The sequence below is a fragment of the Bombina bombina genome, chromosome 8 (assembly GCF_027579735.1).
Source record: "Bombina bombina isolate aBomBom1 chromosome 8, aBomBom1.pri, whole genome shotgun sequence".
Taxonomy (NCBI): domain Eukaryota; kingdom Metazoa; phylum Chordata; class Amphibia; order Anura; family Bombinatoridae; genus Bombina; species Bombina bombina.
In genome coordinates, this window is record NC_069506.1 from 35,738,651 (window position 1) to 35,759,075 (window position 20,425).

Consider the following 20,425-nt stretch of genomic DNA (forward strand, 5'->3'; position numbering starts at 1 on the left):
ACTCTTATAGATTCTGTAGAGATGAAAATTTACCTGACAGAGGCCAGGTTATTAAAACTTCTAAATGCTTGCTGTGTCCTTCACTCCATTCCACACCCGTCAGTAGCTCAGTGCATGGAAGTAATCGGCTTAATGGTAGCGGCAATGGACATAGTACCATTTGCGCGCCTGCATCTCAGACCGCTGCAATTGTGCATGCTAAGTCAGTGGAACGGGGATTACTCAGATTTGTCCCCCCCTACTAAATCTGGATCAAAAGACCAGAGATTCTCTTCTATGGTGGCTCTCTCGGCCACATCTGTCCAAGGGGATGACCTTTCGCAGGCCAGATTGGACGATTGTAACAACAGACGCCAGCCTTCTAGGCTGGGGAGCAGTCTGGAATTCCCTGAAAGCTCAGGGATTATGGACTCAGGAGGAGAAACTCCTCCCAATAAATATTCTGGAGTTAAGAGCAATATTCAATGCTCTCCTAGCTTGGCCTCAGTTAGCAACTCTGAGGTTCATCAGATTTCAGTCGGACAACATCACGACTGTGGCTTACATCAACCATCAAGGGGGAACCAGAAGTTCCCTAGCGATGTTGGAAGTCTCAAAGATAATTCGCTGGGCAGAGTCTCACTCTTGCCACCTGTCAGCGATCTACATCCCAGGCGTGGAGAACTGGGAGGCGGATTTTCTAAGTCGCCAGACCTTTCATCCGGGAGAGTGGGAGCTCCATCCGGAGGTCTTTGCTCAACTGATTCGTCGTTGGGGCAAACCAGATCTGGATCTCATGGCGTCTCGTCAGAACGCCAAGCTTCCTTGTTACGGATCCAGGTCCAGGGACCCGGGAGCGGTGCTGATAGATGCTCTGACAGCCCCTTGGGTCTTCAACATGGCTTATGTGTTTCCACCATTCCCAATGCTTCCTCGTTTGATTGCCAAGATCAAACAGGAGAGAGCTTCGGTGATTCTGATAGCGCCTGCGTGGCCACGCAGGACCTGGTATGCAGACCTAGTGGACATGTCGTCCTGTCCACCGTGGTCTCTGCCTCTAAGACAGGACCTTCTAATTCAGGGTCCTTTCAAACATCCAAATCTAATTTCTCTGAGGCTGACTGCATGGAGATTGAACGCTTGATTCTATCAAAGCGTGGTTTCTCGGAGTCGGTTATTGATACCTTAATACAGGCTAGGAAGCCTGTTACCAGAAAAATTTACCATAAAATATGGCGTAAATATTTACGTTGGTGCGAATCCAAGAGTTACTCATGGAGTAAGGTTAGGATTCCTAGGATATTGTCCTTTCTACAAGAGGGTTTAGAAAAGGGCTTATCTACTAGTTCGTTAAAGGGACAGATTTCTGCTCTGTCTATTCTTCTACACAAACGTCTGGCTGAAGTTCCAGACGTTCAGGCTTTCTGTCAGGCTTTAACTAGGATTAAGCCTGTGTTTAAGTCTGTTGCTCCACCGTGGAGCTTAAACTTAGTTCTTAATGTTCTTCAAGGCGTTCCATTTGAACCCCTTCATTCCATTGATATCAAGTTGTTATCTTGGAAAGTTCTGTTTTTGATGGCTATTTCCTCGGCTCGAAGAGTCTCTGAGTTATCTGCCTTACATTGTGATTCTCCTTATCTGATTTTTCATTCAGACAAGGTAGTCCTGCGTACTAAACCTGGGTTCTTACCTAAGGTAGTTACTAACAGGAATATCAATCAAGAGATTGTTGTTCCATCTCTGTGTCCTAACCCTTCTTCAAAGAAGGAACGACTTTTGCATAATCTGGACGTAGTCCGTGCCCTGAAATTCTATTTGCAGGCAACTAAGGATTTTCGTCAAACTTCTTCCCTGTTTGTCGTTTACTCTGGACAGAGGAGAGGTCAAAAGGCTTCGGCTACCTCTCTCTCTTTTTTGCTTCGTAGCATAATACGCTTAGCCTATGAGACTGCTGGACAGCAGCCTCCTGAAAGGATTACAGCTCATTCTACTAGAGCTGTGGCTTCCACCTGGGCCTTTAAAAATGAGGCCTCTGTTGAACAGATTTGCAAGGCTGCGACTTGGTCTTCGCTTCACACTTTTTCAAAATTTTACAAATTTGACACTTTTGCTTCGTCGGAGGCTATTTTTGGAGAAAGGTACTTCAGGCAGTGGTTCCTTCTGTTTAATGTTCCTGCCTTGTCCCTCCCTTCATCCGTGTACTTTAGCTTTGGTATTGGTATTCCATAAGTAATGGATGACCCGTGGACTGACTACACTTAACAGGAGAAAACATAATTTATGCTTACCTGAAATTCCTTTCTCCTGTAGTGTAGTCAGTCCACGGCCCGCCCTGTTTTTACGGCAGGTCTAAATTTTAATTAAACTCCAGTCACCACTGTACCCTATGGTTCCTCCTTTCTCGTCTGCTTTGGTCGAATGACTGAGTATGATAGGTGAGGGGAGGAGCTATATAGCAAGCTCTGCTGGGTAATTCTCTTGCAGTTTCCTGTTAGGAAGAGAAATATTCCATAAGTAATGGATGACCCGTGGACTGACTACACTACAGGAGAAAGGAATTTATCAGGTAAGCATAAATTATGTTTTTTGGGGTGGGGGTTTGTTTTTTTAGATTAGGGGCTTTTTTGGGCAATTTTCAAAAGAGCTGAATGACCTTTTAAGGGCAGTGATAAAGAGCTGAATGCCCTTTCAAGGGCAATGCCCATACAAATGCCCCTTTAGGGGCAATGGGTAGTTTAGGTTCTTTAGTGTTAGTTTTTTATTTTTATTTTCGGGGGTTTGGTGGGTGGGGGGTTTTACTGTTAACGGGGGACTTTGTTTATTTTTAATGTAAAAGAGCTGTTAAAACATACAAAACATGCCCTACAAAAAGCCCTTTTAAGGGCTAGTGGTAGTTTAGTATTAGATTAGGGTGTGTGTTTATTTTGGGGGGATTTTTTATTTTTATAGGGGTATTAGTTTAGGTTTAATTTTATTGTTTTTGATAGCTTTGTTTAGTATTTTTATTTTTTGTAGCTTGGGGGGTTGTATTTTCAAAACATAGACTGCCCTCTGGGCAGGCTTATCAACTAGTACAGTATAATTACATTTTTACTTTAGTGTGCTATTTATCCTGTTTACATTGCTTTTCTACAGAGAATATTTGTATTCATAATTTCAGTCTTGGTGGTAGTTTCTACAAGCAAAAGCGGCCATTTCAGAGGACAAAATAAAGGTTAAGTAGCGGTTTACAAACATATACCTCCAGCTGGTAAAATGGAACATTTTAAAGTACAAATGTCCCTTATAACTCTTAGGGCAAGATTACAAATGGAGCACTAATTAAAGCTTTCGCTCTAACAGTAAGCTTTTTGTGCGTTGGGTTGCATTCGTATTACAAATTGAAACTAAAAATGTTTTCTTTGTGCGCTACTTTATAACCTATTCCCCCCATAGAAGTTAATGGAGCAAAAAAAAGTGGGTGGGAAAAAAACCCTACTGGTGTGCAAATACACTCACATATTTTCAAGTGCACTAATCCTACATGAAAATATGAATATTTCACATTCCAATGTTCTTCACAATATTTTTTGTAATTTTTATTAGAAGTTATGAGTGAAACTGTACTCTAATGTATTTTTGATGTTTTTGTTTCGTGAAACAGTTAACCACAGCTCTTGAGGTTACGCTAACCTGACATGCGTTAACTTAAATTGCTGTCAAGCTATTGCGTTTACTTTATACTGTTAATACGAGTAAAATGCCTGACTTAAAAGGGACAGTCAAGTCCAAAATAAACTTTCATAATTCAGATTGGGCATGTAATTTAAACAACTTTCCAATTTACTTTTATCACTAATTTTGCTTTGTTCTCTTCGTATTCTTAGTTGAAAGCTAAACCTAGGTAGGCTCATATGTCAATTTCTTAGACCTTGAAGATCGTCTCTAATCTGAATGCATTTTGACAGTTTTTCCACCACTAGAGGGTGTTAGTTCATGTGTGTCATATAGATAACAACATTGAGCACGTGGTGTTACCTAGGAGTCAGCACTGATTGGCTAAAATGCAAGTTTGTCAAAAGAACTAAAATAAGGGGGCAGTTTGCAGAGGCTTAGATACATGGTAATCACAGAGGTAAAAAGTATATTAATATAACAGTGTTGGTTATGCAAAACTGGGGAATGGGTAATAAAAGGATTATCTATCTTTTTAAACAACAAAAATTCTGATGTTGACTGTCCCTTTAAGCAAACAGCTGCAATAAACCCCCTTTTCACTTGCCACAACTGTTTATGCGCCACTTATAATCTAGCCCTTAGTTGGTACAGCAACAACTGGCCTGTGTGAGGAAATTAAAACTGGCATAAGTGCGAAGTGCATACAAGGTGTCCACAATAGGTAAATAAGCCTTACATCTTTAGTTACTGCTAAGTAATTTCTGACACCTTCACAGAGCTGCAAAGCAGGTAACAGTGTCTCATGAGCAGCTGCAAGTGCTACTAACTGCTAGTGTGAGCAGCTATACCACATGACTAGGATCAGCCAACAGCCTATGCGCGTTTCACTCCACACACAGGCATGACCGATTAGGACTTCTGGCAATTTTCATAGAATAAGATAATTATATATTTTATTTAAAAAGTTGTGAATTCCTTTTTTGGAGGAAAGTAATATATATTATTTTGATTTCAGTCTATTATACTTTTACATCATGTCCAAAAAAAATACAGTAGAAAAGTGTGTTGGGGGATACTAAAAAACAAATATCCAACTCAATTAAACTAGAAAAAGCAAAGGTGAAAATGAATCTCGCCATCAGCGTTTGGACTTTTCATTGTGACGTGGGCAATTTTAGCTGCTTAAAAAACAAACAAGACCACTTGATTCATAAGTGCTTTATTTTTCTACAATTTAATTTCACCTGAACTACATTAGTATGTTCAACCTTACAGATGCCTATCTGGCAGACAACTGCTGATTCCTCTAGCATGGCGAATGGATACTGTCACACAGTGCAGACCAGACTTGTTTTATACTTTATATCCTGTCCGGGTTCTCTCGAACATAAAGGTACAATTTGAGTGTGCAAACTTTTACAAATCACTTGTAATTAAGCAAATTAATGATTCATCTGTGGTTCCACCTTTCATACTCTTAACGAAAGTAGTTAGGGCAGTCATGAGCAACAAGTTTCCAGGCCTCATCAAAAGCTGTGACCACTTGGGGCAAGAGGGGACCTTCCTCGGTGCAAGCCAGGTTCTCACGAAGTTGCTCTACGCTAGACATGCCTAAAATTACTCCATCTCCACGGCTGCCCTGTGATGAGGTAGAAGGCAATGTGATGTCATTAGAACAAACTATAAAACCCACATTTAAAAACAAAACAGATAAAATGAATTGGAGAAACTATTAATGGGACAAAAAAGACAAAATTAAACTTTTCAATATACCTCCAATATCAAAATATGCGCATACTTTTATACTGTATGCACACTTTATGAGGCTCCGACTGCTACTGAGCATGTGCAAAAGTGCACAGTATATGCAGTTTGTGATTGGCTGATAGCTGTCACATGAAAATATTCTACTGCTCATTTCAAATTCAAAGTCCTATTCCTTTGTTTTTTTATTGTGTATTTGTCAATTTTCAATTTTAATGTATTTAGTGACCTTTTAATAGCTCAGGAACTGCAATGCTTGCCAATAAAAAAGCTTATATTAGTTAATCAAATAGGATCACCAAATAAATATCGCCTTGTGTTTTTTATTAACACCTGTCCCCTTGTATATAAATTGGAGTTTGGACAAAGTTCCCTGTAAGCTGATCCACCCTTTAACCTAGAAATACAGAAGTACTCTCTGAACCTTATAAGCAAACAGTGGTGGCCAATGAAAAAATAGAAAATCACACAACAATCTTGATTTACTGGTAGGTAAAATATAAACTTTGGGCTAATATGAAATAAAATATTTTTTGGGAGAACAAAGTCTAGAGAGATGCACAGATTTGCACTGTATCTATGAGAAGGCAGAGAGTGACAGTACCTGCAGCTGAGAGTGATGATACATCCAGCGGATAGCAGCTGACGTCAGGCTTGGTTTCTCTGCCCCATAAGCCTCATCCAATGCCCTTTGTACCACATCAATTGCCTGGAAATGGTACTTCTTCCAGTATCTACAAAATAAAATAAGTAATATTATGTTTCCAATCCACAAACAACAACATGAACAGCGGATGTTCAATAATAAACATTTTTCTGATGCGGACTTGGGGTTTCTTCACAATTGACCTCCGTAATCTGACCCTATGGGAGATGTGGTGGGCTACAAACCTCCAATTATAAAAGCCACTATCCACACACTATAAATGTCTCTTGAGCGACTCATTCACCTTTAAAACTAAGCATCTTGAAGCGTGGGAAGTGGAGACGACAGTACAGAGACGCACATCTGACCGAGTCTGCACTACATAGTGACAATGTATAATCTATACTATAAACTGTTGACCAGATGGCACTAAGTTACAAACAAGTTACAGAGAATTTATCTTGCATACCCCCCCTTTGTGCTGGAGGGGATGTGGAGAGATGAGAACCCCCGCCCCTTTCATGTTTGGTGGTCATGTCCTGCCCTTAATTCCAATTGGACTAAAGCTTGACAACTCTGTGCAAGCCTAGACCCTCCTGATGTATCGCACCCAAGCACAGCACTTTTACACTTAGGCATTAGAAAGCTCCCTAAACACAAACAGTATTTACTAGTGTACATTTTTCGATTTCTGTCAAACTTCTGATTGCTAGAAAGTAAACCCGGTTAGATGGCAAGGAGTAGTGGATTGTATTAATTATATTAAAACCATGAAAGAGCAGATCTTTAGGTCCAAGTAATTGATTGACATCTTTTGCTTGGTCTAGGAATCCCTTACTTTTCATAGAGTGCACAAAAAAGTAGAGCCAGCCAGAGGCGTAACTAGAAACCACAGGGCCCAGGTGCAAGAATTTAAGAATCCAGGCAGGGGGCCGTGTTGCCAAGAATTCTGTCCGCCACATGTGAGCTGCGGCGGACGGGGGCGCATATGTATGCCACTGTCGCTTGATAAATCGTGCCCTTTAAAGGGACAGTATACACCAAATTGTATATAGCTGCATGTAATAGACACTACTATAAAGAATAATAAGCACAGATACTGATATAAAAATCCAGTATAAAACGTTTAAAAACTTACCTAGAAGCTTACAGTTTAGCTCTGTTAAAAATGTTAGCAGGAAAACCCAATGAAAGTAAATGTATAGCAAAAAAAAAAACACACACCCCACTCCCACTGCATATGAAAAGACCCTTTACACAAACAGAAGCAAGCTGGAGTAGGAATACATCATTATACTTTAAAACTTTGGGGCTTGGATAGGAGTCTGAAAATCAGCGCAATGTTATTTATAAGAAAAACTATACTTTTTTTTTTTTTTAACTGTATAGGCTAAATAAATGGATCATCTACAAAACATTTATGCAAAGAGAAATCTAGTGTATAATGTCTCTTTAAGGTTAAAAAGGTCAGACTAAGTGCTATTGCATTGCCTTTTTTTTATAATACATTTTTATTTGAAATATACATATCAATAAACAAAAGCTTTTACAGGGTAGACATTAGAGGCACCATAATATTTGCCATGAAGTATAGAATGTCCATATTCTTATATTGTCCGTACAGTTTTATGGCAATGATTCTGAAGTGTTCAATCCCGACTACCCGTAATGAGTAGGTCAGGAAAAGTCTCTACAATAGTACCATAGATTTGCATTGAACAAAAACGAATGATAATAAAACATAAATGAACAAACAAACAACAAATTAACAAGGTTAATGAGAGTGAATACACCAAACATAGTAATAGTGTGTAAGGCTTTATCTGTATTGAATGAGTTAAACCCCAGGCCCCCAAACAGTATTTATATGCTTAGATTAAGTTTAAAGGCGTGACCCTGATTATACAATTGAAACTATGACTTTATGAAAGGGTTTGAGACTCCCACAAAAACATTATTTCGTGGTAAACATTTAGAGTGTTAGATAATAGATAGTGGTATCTCTCTAATTTAAGGTTTTTGTGTATTTCTTGTTTCCATATTTGGATGGTGGGGATAGTGTCCTTTTTCCACATGCGTGGAATCAATTGATTTGCACTATTGATCATGAGCTGGCATAGTTTCTTATGGGCTTTGAACTGGAGCTTTGGATAGAGGTGGAATAAAAATATAAGTGGGTCCAGAGGCATGGGGGTTCCTATTGTTTGTTATATATACTGTGATACTGCCTCCCAAAAGGGTTGTAATTTAGGACAGGACCACCAAACGTGGTATAATGTTCCTTCTTGTGTATATGATCTCCAGCAACGGTTGGATGAGTTCGGGAATATGGATTTCAATCTTTGTGGTCGTTAGATACCATCTGGTCATCAATTTGATATTAGTTTCTAAAAGTTTGGATTAATGGGCTGATTTGTGTACATTTACAAAAATCGTATTCCAGTCTTTAAATCGGTATTAAAACGGGTAGATCTTTATCCCAAGACTTAGTGAAGGAGGGGAGGCTGTCAGCTTTGGGTTTATTTATTAATTTGTATGTCAGTGAGACTATGTGGTGAATTGGGGAGGCTGAACTGCATAGTTTTTCAAATGGGGTCAGAGTTCTGGTAAATCTCGTTTTTGGGGAGGAATGTATAAAATGGTTGAGCTGATGGTAACCAAACCATTTAGTAAAGAATCCGTCTCCTAAGTGTTCAATACTCTGTTTAGGCAGTAGATTATTGTCCTCCAGTAGCATATAGGTCGGAAGTAAAAGGTGTATATCTTTTGGACCTAGTGGTATAGTATTGATGCCGGGCTGAAATTTTTTATTATGGAGGATTGGAGTTAAAGGGGAAGGCACTGAGGAAATGTCAGTTTTTTTAAAGCAATTCTTTCCAAACTTTGAGGGTTTCTATAATGATGGGGTTATTGTTATGTATGAGGGTATCATGAGGACCTTCTAGCCAGCATAGGGAGCAGAGTTGGGGAAAATCACATAAATCATGCTCTAGTTGAACCCATTGTTTATGGTGGTGTTCATTGATGTAGTTGTGCTGTGAATACTTTTAAGGTTTTTCCCTGATTTGTTCAGTTTCCTAGTAGACATTTTTGTTGTCTTCTTTTTTATTTTTCTCTCTGGCAGCAGCTCTCAATGATGGTGTATAGAGGATTTAAGAGAAGTAATGTTTTTCTGCCGGGTTAAGGGCTTTGGCAGGAGCAGCTCAAAAACAGTGGTAAGTGAGAGCTTCTGTACTAAGAAAGTCCTTTAAAAGGAGCTCTGAGTGTGTTTAAAAATGCAGCTATGCATCTGCTATGAAACTGTGCTCCACTACTGTATAATGCCAGCATAAGATTTGCTTGTAGATTGTATAGGTAATCGTATTATTTTATGCTGGGTGATTGAGAGGTGGTGTAGTGTGTGATTTCACTTACTTCATCGCTTCATACTTCAATCTCGCCCACGTGGTAGGCCCAAGTATCTAGCCACATTTCTTGGTAGAAACTGCTGATAATAAAGTCCAAAGTTGGGCTTCCTTTGCTTGTGTAGCTCCCAGAATGAAATCCGGAGGTAGAAGGATGGTTTGAGCAATTTTTGCAGTGTTGCGATGTAGGCCGCAATTGAAGCCGGGGACTAGATTTTTTAGCCGGTCTGGCCGAACCGGAATGGTGTGCAAAGTTGTTTTTCAAGCTCCGGTTTCAGCTCACATCAACATGGGTCCTCTGTAGTGGATGTTTGTGCCTATTTAGGATCAATTTGGGTTCATTTTGAGGCACAATTCCTCCTTTTTTAGGGCATCCAGCAGGAGCCCACTCAAAGTGCAGCCATTCACTTTGATTGCTGGCTCCGCCCCCCATTGCATTGCCTTTTTATCATGCATTTATTGATTATGCAAATCTACTGTATTTACTTGTCCTTTAACTGAGTAGACAACCTGATTATATGATAACAGCGATAACAGCATATAATAGTCATTTTACTGCTCCTTTTGTATTGGTTACCTTAATCACAAGGAATGTTTTGAAAGCTGGTTTTCAATAGTGGAATTAAAATTAGTTTGTATTTTCTGTAAGAGTTAACTCGATGCTTAGCTTCATTCTATTGTTAAATATTACAAAATAAAGAAAAACTTAAGATAAAAAAAAGAACAAAAACACTTTTACTCACCTATTCCTGTATGCTTCAGCCCAATTGTTCCCAAAGAATCTACCAGGGTTTTGTTTTTTATCCTTATCTTCATACTGATATTTACCAGTGAGAAGCCCCCCTGTACAAGATTAAGGTACATCCATTACACTGAGCAGTTACTGGGCATTGTATATAAAATTGTAACTGGGAAATTAAAAGGTAATAATTCCTTTTATACATTTGTAATACACTGTACTATGGGCAAAAATGAAAAAAAAAATGCTCTTCATTGAAACTGATTTAAACTTCTGCTATTACATAAATAAACGTGGGTGTGTTTCCCAAATAGTATAACATGAAAAATAACTCTTAAAGGGACACTGAACCCAATTTTTTTTTCATGATTCAGATAGAGCATGCAATTTTAAGCAACTTTCTAATTTACTCATATGATCAATTTTTCTTCGTTCTCTTGCTATCTTTATTTGAAAAATAAGACATCTAAGCTTTTTTATTAGTTCAGAACTCTGGACAGCACTTTTTTTTATTGGTGGATGAATTTATTCACAAATCAGCAAGCACAACCCAGGTTGTTCACCAAAAATGGGTGGGCATCTAAACTTACATTCTTGCATTTCAAATAAAGATACCAAGAGAATGAAGAGAATTTGATAATAGGAGTAAATTAGAAAGTTGCTTAAAATGTCATGCTCAATCTAAATCACGAAAGAAAAAAATTGGGTTCAGTTTCCCTTTAAATGCATTTTTATAAATTAATAGTATATATTAGTGATTAACCAACACATTGCAAAACATCTACATACAAAATAATAATTTTCAAGCATTTAACTGTTTGTTAGTACAATCTTTAAGGTTTTACAAATTATGCACAGCTCAGGGATACAATCCCATAGAAAAGGCTGGTCCTCAATTTGAAGTAATCATTGGGCTTGTAAAGCTGAACACCTCAAGTCTAAAGAATTGTCTATTCGTCTTCAAGAAGATAAAATAAACAATGTTTGGTTCTAACTCTTAAAGGGACACTTGTGTGAAAATCAAACGTTCATGATTCAGAAAGAGAATACAGCTTTAAGAGACTTTCCAATCAATTTACTTTCATTGTTAAATTTTGCGGTCTTTTTATATACAGCTTCTACTGAGCATGTGCACAAATTTACAATGTATATGTATACTAGTCTGTGATTGGTTGATGGCTGTCACATGAAATAGGGGGCTAGCAAATGGAGATAAAATACATGTCAGGAAAATATCTGCTTTTTTGAAATTCAGAGTTAGTGTTATTGCATTATCTTTTATTGTGTACTTGTTAATTATGCAACTTATGCAATTATTCTACTGGATTTAATGGTAATTTGACTGCTTGGAACACCCCAGCAGCCCAGTATTTTATGGTAAAATTAATAATGTTCAGCTGAGCAAAACGTTACCACGATACAAATGAAACAGCAGCAAATTAATCTGTTAAAATATATTTACATTAACACCTATACTTCCATTGCAACCATGTGTTATTTCAGGACTACTCATTATTTGTCATTACTTGTTAGAAAAATAAAAAAATAAATTCATATATTTACAGTAAAGTAACTGACCACGCACCGGCTAGTGGGTTATAGGCGTAGAACCGCATCCCCAGCTGTCTCAGGCACGGCAGTAGCTCAGTCTCAACTTGTCGAGTTGTGGCATTGTACATACCCTGCGAAATGTAAAGACATAACAATAGCAAAACATGCCCAGATTTATCTGCTACGTGTAATAGTAGCAAAAAGACAACTCGCTAAAACGGACGTTATACTTAAAGGTATATGAACCCCAAATTTATTCTTTCATGATTTAAAGATACCAAGAGAACGAAGAAAATTTGATAATAGGAATAAATTTAGTTTAGTTTCCCTTTAGAAATGTTCTACTGTGCATGTGTCATTATTTTTATTTATTTTATGTCTGAAAAATATTTCAAGTCAAAGCTGTTTAAATTGAAACTAATACTTTAGTATAAGTTTTGTACTTAAAGTGAAAGTAAATCCTAGCGTTTTACAAACGCTAGGATTTACTATTGAAACAAATAAAGGGGATTTTCATTCATGATGTATAAGATACTTCATGTAGAAAGCTCCTTTATTTGATTCAATCGATCGCCGTGTTTACCTTGTACAGCAGCCCACAGCAAAAAAAAAAATTGGCTAAGAGGTGACGTTTTCACCTCTTAGCTATTAGCCGTGTGCGGTAAATCCGGCTCCCATGGGCGCCAAACAGGATTTACCGCACGGCTATTGGCTAAGAGGTGAAAACGTCACCTCTTAGCCAAATTTTTTTTTTGCTGTGGGCTGCTGTACAAGGTAAACACAGCGATCGATTGAATCAAATAAAGGAGCTTTCTACATAAATGAATCTTATACATCATGAATGAAAGTCCCCTTTATTTGTTTCAATAGTAAATCCTAGCGTTTGTAAAACGCTAGGATTTACTTTCACTTTAATACTCACTGGCTGAACAAAAGGCCAATTGCTTCAGCGTTACTGTGTAGAGGGGAGTGTCACTTCAAGCGACAAGAAAAGTGATACATTCAGAAAAATAACAATCCTTTTTCAAAACAAAAACAAAACAATGTTTATGTAAATGATGATGCACAAAAACAAATTAGCTATCACGTCCCTTTAAATGTCCCTAGATACTGCCAGCTGTCTCCCGGGTGCAGAACTAGCATTGGGTACCATAGCAGCGAGTCTATACAAAGGCATGTGCAGAATCTGTAGAATCCTTATGCAGGGGAGCCTTTTACTAGTGCAAGTCTATCTAACCTTCTAATCATTATACAGAACAGCATGTATATTATTATTATGGCTTATTACCGAGTTAACTTTACGGAGGCCCAAAAAAATGTTGTATCAGGGTTCTCTTAGCAGTAGATATGCAGCTTTGTCTACTAATCAGTGAGGTAAGTTACAGTATGTGGTTCTCAGATGTTCTGTCATTTGATTTCTACACTACACAAACCACACGTTTCCTCATTATTGCACTTATCTTTAGATTTCTTTGTTTAAATAACTGAGCATCTAATCTTATCTTATTTGGCTGTAGATATTTTGTGCATGGAATTCCCAAAACAGATGCTTTTATGTTCTGCACTGCCAAATTGTACCCTTATCTGTATTGCTATACCTACAACTGTGTTGTTCCCCATGGGATAAAACAACTGACATGACACATAAATTACCTGGTATACTGTAGGCAGCACCCAGTTTCTGTGTTTACAGATATAATAAACTTCCATCACCTCCCATGCTGCATAATTAGATAGACCCAGCTCCTTAAACTTGCCCTAGAAAACAAAATCACAAGATTATGTCACAAGACAGGTACAATTTGTTTATACACAATAAGCAAGCAATACATCCAATACAAAGGCTTTCAAATTGAGACAAAAACAAAAAAGAAAAAAAGATCCTATTTAAAAGGTACATGAAAGTTAAAAATAAACTTTTATGATTCAGATACAGTATGCAATTTTAAAGGGACATGTAACCCATATGCTAAATGAAATGACTCAAAAGTGATGCAGCATATCCGTAAAAGTCAGAATAGAAAAAAAAACTACCGGATCATCTTTATTTAAAAAAGGAAGATATTTCACATCAATATTTCTTCATCTAGCAAGAGTATGTTCCGTGTGAGCAGTTATCTCCAGCTGCTCTAGTTTACTGCCATCTGTATAGTGAGAAAAAAAACAGCCAATCAGCTTTTTACTCCCATGGGCATAATCAGTGCTGTATTTTACAGTACTGTAATCTTCCTTAATCTGAGGAGGGAAATAAAGTGAGTGTCTGCACATACCAGATGTACACTGCGTTGCAAGTCTCAGGACAAGCATCCTGATTGGTTGTTTAAAGTCCATTCCCTGAGGAAATTTTGAGGTAAAATCTTCTATTTTTACATAATGATGTTCATGTAATATTTAGTGAATTTCCCCACATATGCTGCATCACTTTCAAGTGATTTAACATATAGGTAACATGCCCTTCTAAGAGATTTTTCAATTGACTTATTTAATCAAATTTACAGTTTTCTTTGTCTCCTTTGTTAGAAAGCATACCTAGGTAGTGTCAGCAATAATAATGCACTACAAGAGGGAGCTAGCTGGCTATTGGCGGCTACACATGTATGCCTCCTGTCATTGGTCCACCAGATGGGTTCAGGTATCTTCCAATATGTGCATTGCTGCCTGTAGCTGACTTAATGTGTGTGATCCCTGTGCATAATAAAATGTTCTAACACATTTAGATGAATATTAATATTATACACACACACACACAATAGGAAATGAAGAGGATATACAGAGTTAAAGGGACAGTAAACACCAGAATTATTGTTGTTTTAAAAGATAGATAATCCCTTTATTACCCATTCCCCAGTTTTGCATAACCAGCAGTTATAATAATACACATTTTACCTCTGTAATTACCTTGTATCTAAGTCTCTGCAGAATGCCCCCTTATTTCAGTTCTTTTGACAGACTTGCATTTTAGCCAATCAGTGCTCACTCCTCTGTAAATTCACATGCATGAGCTCAATGTTATCTATATGAAACACATGAACTAATGCCCTCTAGTGGTAAAAAAAAATTGTCAAATGCAGAGGCTGCCTTCAAGGTCTAAGAAATTAGCATTTGAACCTCCCTAGGTTTAGCTTTCAACTAAGAATACCAAGAGAACATAGCAAAATTGGTGATAAAAGTAAATTGAAAAGTTGTTTAAAATTACATGCCCTATTTGAAACAAAGTTTTTTTTGGACTTGATTGTCCCTTTTGTGTATATATAATATTAATTAATATTAAGTAATAGAAATTATTCCACCAGTATTACATTTGGTAAAAAGTGCACAGTCTGACAATCAGTGATACTGACCGCATATATGCGCATTAGAAGTGGTTGGCAAAGTTAGCGGTGTGCGGTATACAAAGTTGAAAAAAAACACTGTAGAGGAATTGTATGGGGATAGAAACTGAAGCTCTGACATGTGCGGCCAGGAATGCCATGACGCGGCATACATGCGCATTAAGGTAAAACTTTGTGAAACAACTAATACCACATCACAGGAAGTGACGTGGTTTGTTAATTTCACGGGTTCGCTATTGTCTCAGAACACTGACTTTTCATATTAGCTGGGGCAGTGAACACATTAAATGGATGGTAAACACAGATAAAAGACACAGTATCTCAAATTTATACAGAATCTCAATACGCTTTATTTCCAACCAAAACTTACCTGGCTGGCTATGTCTATACCCTTTCCCAGCCCTGTCTCCTGAAATTTTTTTTTTATGAAGACTGGCAGGCAGGTCGTACTGTCTATAACAAACGTACCACCGGCGTTGTCTTTCTGTAGCAGCACACGCTCATGCTACGGCTATTCCTGCAGTATCGGATGTCATTACAAAAGAATTTAGTTATCGCAGTGATATCTGATATTGTCTTTCATAAGCAGCAGCGTGGTGTTTTGATATATAAACAAGACTGAAATTGGCAAGGCCTTTTCTAGTATCTGCACATTTGTTCACCTCTTTATAAAGCTCTTGGCAGGCGGCAAGCGTCTCTTCCACAGGGGTCTGGTGATCAGGGGCATGCAGGTAGAACAGGTGCACACTGGACTTCTGTAGACGCTGCAGCGAGGTCTCCAATTGCTGACGCAAACTCTCTGGCTTGAGGCTCCTCCCCTCCCAAGGATTTGCTTTAGTAGCCAGTTTAACTGTTAAATAAACAAACCACTCAAAGTGAGAACAGCTCTTCTGACTGGACAGCACAAACTGATGCAGCTATATAGTAAGTCAGCTATAATATAATCCAATAGCAAATACTACAGCAGGGAAATTACAAATGATATCCCTTACTTGTGTATGCCTCTTGTCATTGGCTCAACGGATGTGTTCAGCTAGCTCCCATTTGTCAAAGAATACTAAGGGAATAAAGCAAATTTGATAACAGAAGTAAATTGGAAAGTTGTTTTTAAAGGGAAAGTAAACACCAAAATTGTTATTGTTTAAAAGATAGATAACGCCTTTACTATCCATTCCCCAGCTTTGTATAATTGTTATATTAAAGGGACACTGAACCCACATTTTTCTTTTGTGATTCAGATAGAGCATGCAATTTTAAGTAACTTTCTAATTTACTCCTATTATCCTAAAATCACTTGCTATCTTTATTTGAAAAAAAAAGACATCTAAGCTATTTTTGGTTCAGTACCCTGGACAGCAATTGTTTATTGGTGGGTGAATTTATCCACCAATCAGCAAGAACAACCCAGGTTGTTCACCAAAAATGGGCCGGCATCTAAACTTACATTCTTTCTTTTCAAATAAAGATACCAAGAGAATGAAGAAAATTTGATAATAGAAGTAAATTAGAAAGTTGCTTAAAATTGCTGCTCTGTCTGAATCACGAAAGAAAAAAATTGGGTTCAGTGTCCATTTAAACTTCTAAATTTCTGTCTGTTTCTAAGCCACTACAGACAGCCCCTTATCACATGCTTTTTTATTAGCTTTTCACAACAGGAGACTGCTAGTTTATGTGGGCCATATAGATAACATTGTGCTCACTCCTGTGGGTTGTGGATGACACTGCACTAATTGGCTAAAATGCAAGCCAATAGATAATAAATAAAAAGTCATGTGATCAGGGGGCTGTCATAAGAGGCTTAGATACAAGGTAATTACAGAGGTAAAAAGTATATTAATATAACAGTGTTAGTTATGCAAAACTGGGGAATGGGTAATAAAGGGTTTATCTATCTTTTTAAACAATAAAACATTTGGAGTTGACTGTCCCTTTAAAGGAACATTAAACCCCACATTTTTCTTGCATTATTTGGATAGAGAATACAATTTAAAAACGTTTCCAATTTACTTCTATTATCAAATTTGCTTTGTTCTCACGCTATTCTTTGTTGAAGAGATGCCTAGGTAGGTAGCGTGCACGTCTGCAGCACTACATGACAGGAAATAGTGCTGCCATCTAGTGCTCTTGTTAATAGATAACAATGTTGCCATATAGTGTTGCAGACACGTGCACACTCCTGAGCTAACATCTTTGCTTTTCAATAGAGGATAACAAGAAAATAAAGAAAATATAATAATAGAAGTAAATTAGAAAGTTGTTTAAAATTGTACGAATCATGACAGAAAAATTTTGGGATTCACTTCTCTTTAAAGGGATATGAAACACAAATTTTCTTATGTGATTGAGACAGAGCATACGATTAACCCTTTCATGACAGGGTCAATTTGTCTACATCGGAACAAAAAAAGGAAAAGGAAGATTTGATAAGAGAAGTAAATTAGAAAGTGGTTTCAAATTGCATGCCCTCTCTCAATCATGAAAGACAATTTTTTCTGTTTCATGTACTTTTACATTTGTCTGTTTTTTGGGGTGTGGGGGTAAAGAGTTGTGAGTAAATATCATGTATTCACTAAAAGGAAATAAGCCATTTAGTGTGCACAGTAGAACATTTCAAATGTAACAAGAAGTATTTTGTTCATACACTTTTGTTTGCAAAAAAAAATGCTTGAACAAAGCCTACACTTTCTATAACTTTTCTAGTGCATATGCAGGTAAGCAAGCACGCTCTAGTAAAGGGGTGGAGAAATCTGTTTAAAATTTAGGAGCCAGTCACACTTTTAGGAGCCAGACAGTGGTATTTGTATATAGATATATGGGGGGGGGGGGGGGGAGTTAGGAGCCAGGGGTAAAATTCTAGGAGCCATTGGCTCCCAGGTTTGTCAAGCCCTGCTCTAGTACGTGGCTTACCTGTGTATTCTAAGTACCTTTAGGTTCTCACTCATTTGTCATATTTTAAGAATAATAAATTACTCTGCAAATTCTGTAATCTTGTGAATCATATACTTGCTTTTCAATCTTATTTTAATTCACTGTAGCCAGTCACATGATTCAGTGTACAAATGCGCTAAAGAATTTTATGTCATCCATAGGAGCAGAAGCTGAAAATATGAAGTAAAAGCGGTTAAATATGAATTCTAATGAATATACCAGAATTAGTTGTGCACTTCATGCAAATACTCAATGAGCATAAACAGGAAGTACCTATTAGCCAAAGTGGATAAGTAAGAAGTGCACAACCGCTACAACTCTATTAGTGGCAATTTAAAATATATATATATATATATATATATATATATATATATTTTACTTCACATTTTTTCACGGAAAAAAAAATCACCAAGTTTAGATGCAACTCTTTCATAACAGGAAATTTTAAGAAGCCAGTGTCCCTTTAAGGGTAACACAAATAAATTAGACAAAAAGTGACCAACAATTGCTATTCTTAAAGGGATTTGTTAATATTTTAAAATAAAAGTATGAGCAAAATATTATAACGTATAAAGTATAATTACACAAAGGTCCCTTCGTAATTGGGGGTTTAGCACAAACTGATGCACCAAGTCACAGGTATTTGGCAGTTACAAAACAGTACACTACTCCTTATTTGTTTCCTTGGCAGAAGTAGCAACATATAGCAGCTCCAGATCAGGTATTAACTCTTTTGCAGTTTTATATATAGTTACGGATAAGCAACAGAATTATAAAATGTTCTAATAAACTATAACTTTTGTACTACAATGTCCCTTTAAGGACATATGGCGCAGCATCTGCCATGTTCTATGTAAAGCAGTGGGGCTGGCAGATATAATTATACAGCGTTGGGCAGTAGTTTTAGGGGGCTGGATGAATTGAGTGGCCTGGGGGGCTCCTATGGCCGTTTATGGGTTCAGGATCCAGGTGAGGGTTTACCAATGTGACTTTAATTGCATTACTTATGTTATACTGAACAGTTCCAGCCTGAAGGTTAAGGGATAGTAAACCCCAAAATTTTATTTTATGATTCAGATAGAACATACAATTCTAAGCAACTTTCCAATTGAATTCTATTATCACATTTTCTTCATTCTCTTGTTATCTATTGCTGAAGGGACAGCATTGCCCCACTGACAGGAAGCTGAACACATCTATTTAGCCAATCACAAGAGACCAAATGTGTGCAGGAACCAGTTAGCAGCAGCTCCCACTAGTGTATGATATGTACGTATGCATTTTTTATCAAAGGATACTAAGAGAACTAAGTACATTTGAAAATAGAAGTGAATTTAAAAGTGTTTTAAAATGACCTGCTCTATATGAATCATGCAAGTTTAATTTTTGACTTTCCTATACCTTTAGGACTTTTTAAATTTGAAGCCCCGCCCACAACCCCAAGCCTGTTGCTGATTGGTCAGTATTATACGGCCGTATTCAAGCAGAAGCTGATTCTTCTTTACCTTCAGCCCCGAGGCCTAGGGTACCCAGCACCCGTTCGGTCTCGCCGTCTGCATACATAAAGGCAGTGTCCAGTTCATCATGCCCGCGCTGGATGAACTCGCGCACTGCCGCCCCACTTGCCTGCGCGTCCATGCGGCGCCCGAACTCCATAGTACCTAAGACTGTACGTGGGAGCCGGGGGCCAGGCGGGGGCGGTGCGGTTGGAGGTGAACGAGACATGAAGCGAATGACAGTAGGAACTTTGGGGACAATCTTGCAAAAGAAGGAACGGGACATTCACATCAATAAAATACAGAGCGCGCAAGCGCAAAGGAAGCGATTCAAAGAGGCGCAGGCGCAGTAGAGCAATTCAGAAGATTGGCGCATGCGTATTATATAAACTCATGTGCGCTGAGTAATCAGCTGGTGAAAACTCATTATCCAGACCCTGGGCAAAGTCCAAAGTACAGTGATTTAGCGTGCATGAGACATAAACATCCAGCAGTTAATGTAATACATAGAATATCCCTATATAACACTATATGACAATATTACCGAACATATAACTATATTGTTTGTATAATAGATACATAAATACCATTGTGTTCTACTTGTGAGTTAATTATACTTTTAAAGTGTGTGCAAGTGCCCTATATATGATTTACTGGGTCTAGTAACTTTCACCTATACATTTTATATTTTATTCCTAAATGAGCATATTAAACTGGTAAACAGCTAATAATAAACTGATTTGCTACATTCATTGGAGAATATTTTGGTAACTAAAACTTTGCATTTTGTAGCAATTTGAATACATTACATATAGAGCTTTCAAAGCATTTACCTGGTATTAGTCTGATGGTTTTACTAAGCTCTTTGTAACTAGTTCAGCTTTGCATGTGTAACACTATAAATATATTATGTACATATGACTAGTTCC

At 37.7% G+C, this 20,425-nt stretch overlaps 1 protein-coding gene across 1 annotated transcript; it reads right to left on the reverse strand.

Annotated features, from left to right (window-relative positions):
* Positions 1-4,839: 4,839 nt before the first annotated feature.
* AKR7A2 (aldo-keto reductase family 7 member A2) lies at positions 4,840-19,828 on the reverse strand. The gene is made up of 7 exons (XM_053690294.1): positions 19,506-19,828; positions 15,735-15,922; positions 13,394-13,498; positions 11,775-11,871; positions 10,194-10,293; positions 6,005-6,134; positions 4,840-5,275 (listed from the first exon to the last, which is right to left on the reverse strand). The coding sequence occupies exons 1-7, from the start codon at positions 19,780-19,782 to the stop codon at positions 5,114-5,116; spliced, it is 1,059 nt and encodes a 352-aa protein (XP_053546269.1). The 5' UTR covers positions 19,783-19,828; the 3' UTR covers positions 4,840-5,113.
* Positions 19,829-20,425: the final 597 nt, after the last annotated feature.

Excerpts from the sequence above, each read along its gene's own strand:
- AKR7A2 (XM_053690294.1), bottom strand. The coding sequence starts at position 19,782 with ATGTCCCGTTCCTTCTTTTGCAAGATTGTCCCCAAAGTTCCTACTGTC. Across the intron at positions 13,499-15,734 it reads GCCAAGAGCTTTATAAAGAG|GGCAAGTTTAAGGAGCTGGG; the intron begins GTGAACAAATGT and ends TTTGTTTTCTAG. Across the intron at positions 10,294-11,774 it reads CGCCTATAACCCACTAGCCG|GGGGGCTTCTCACTGGTAAA; the intron begins GTGCGTGGTCAG and ends AATCTTGTACAG.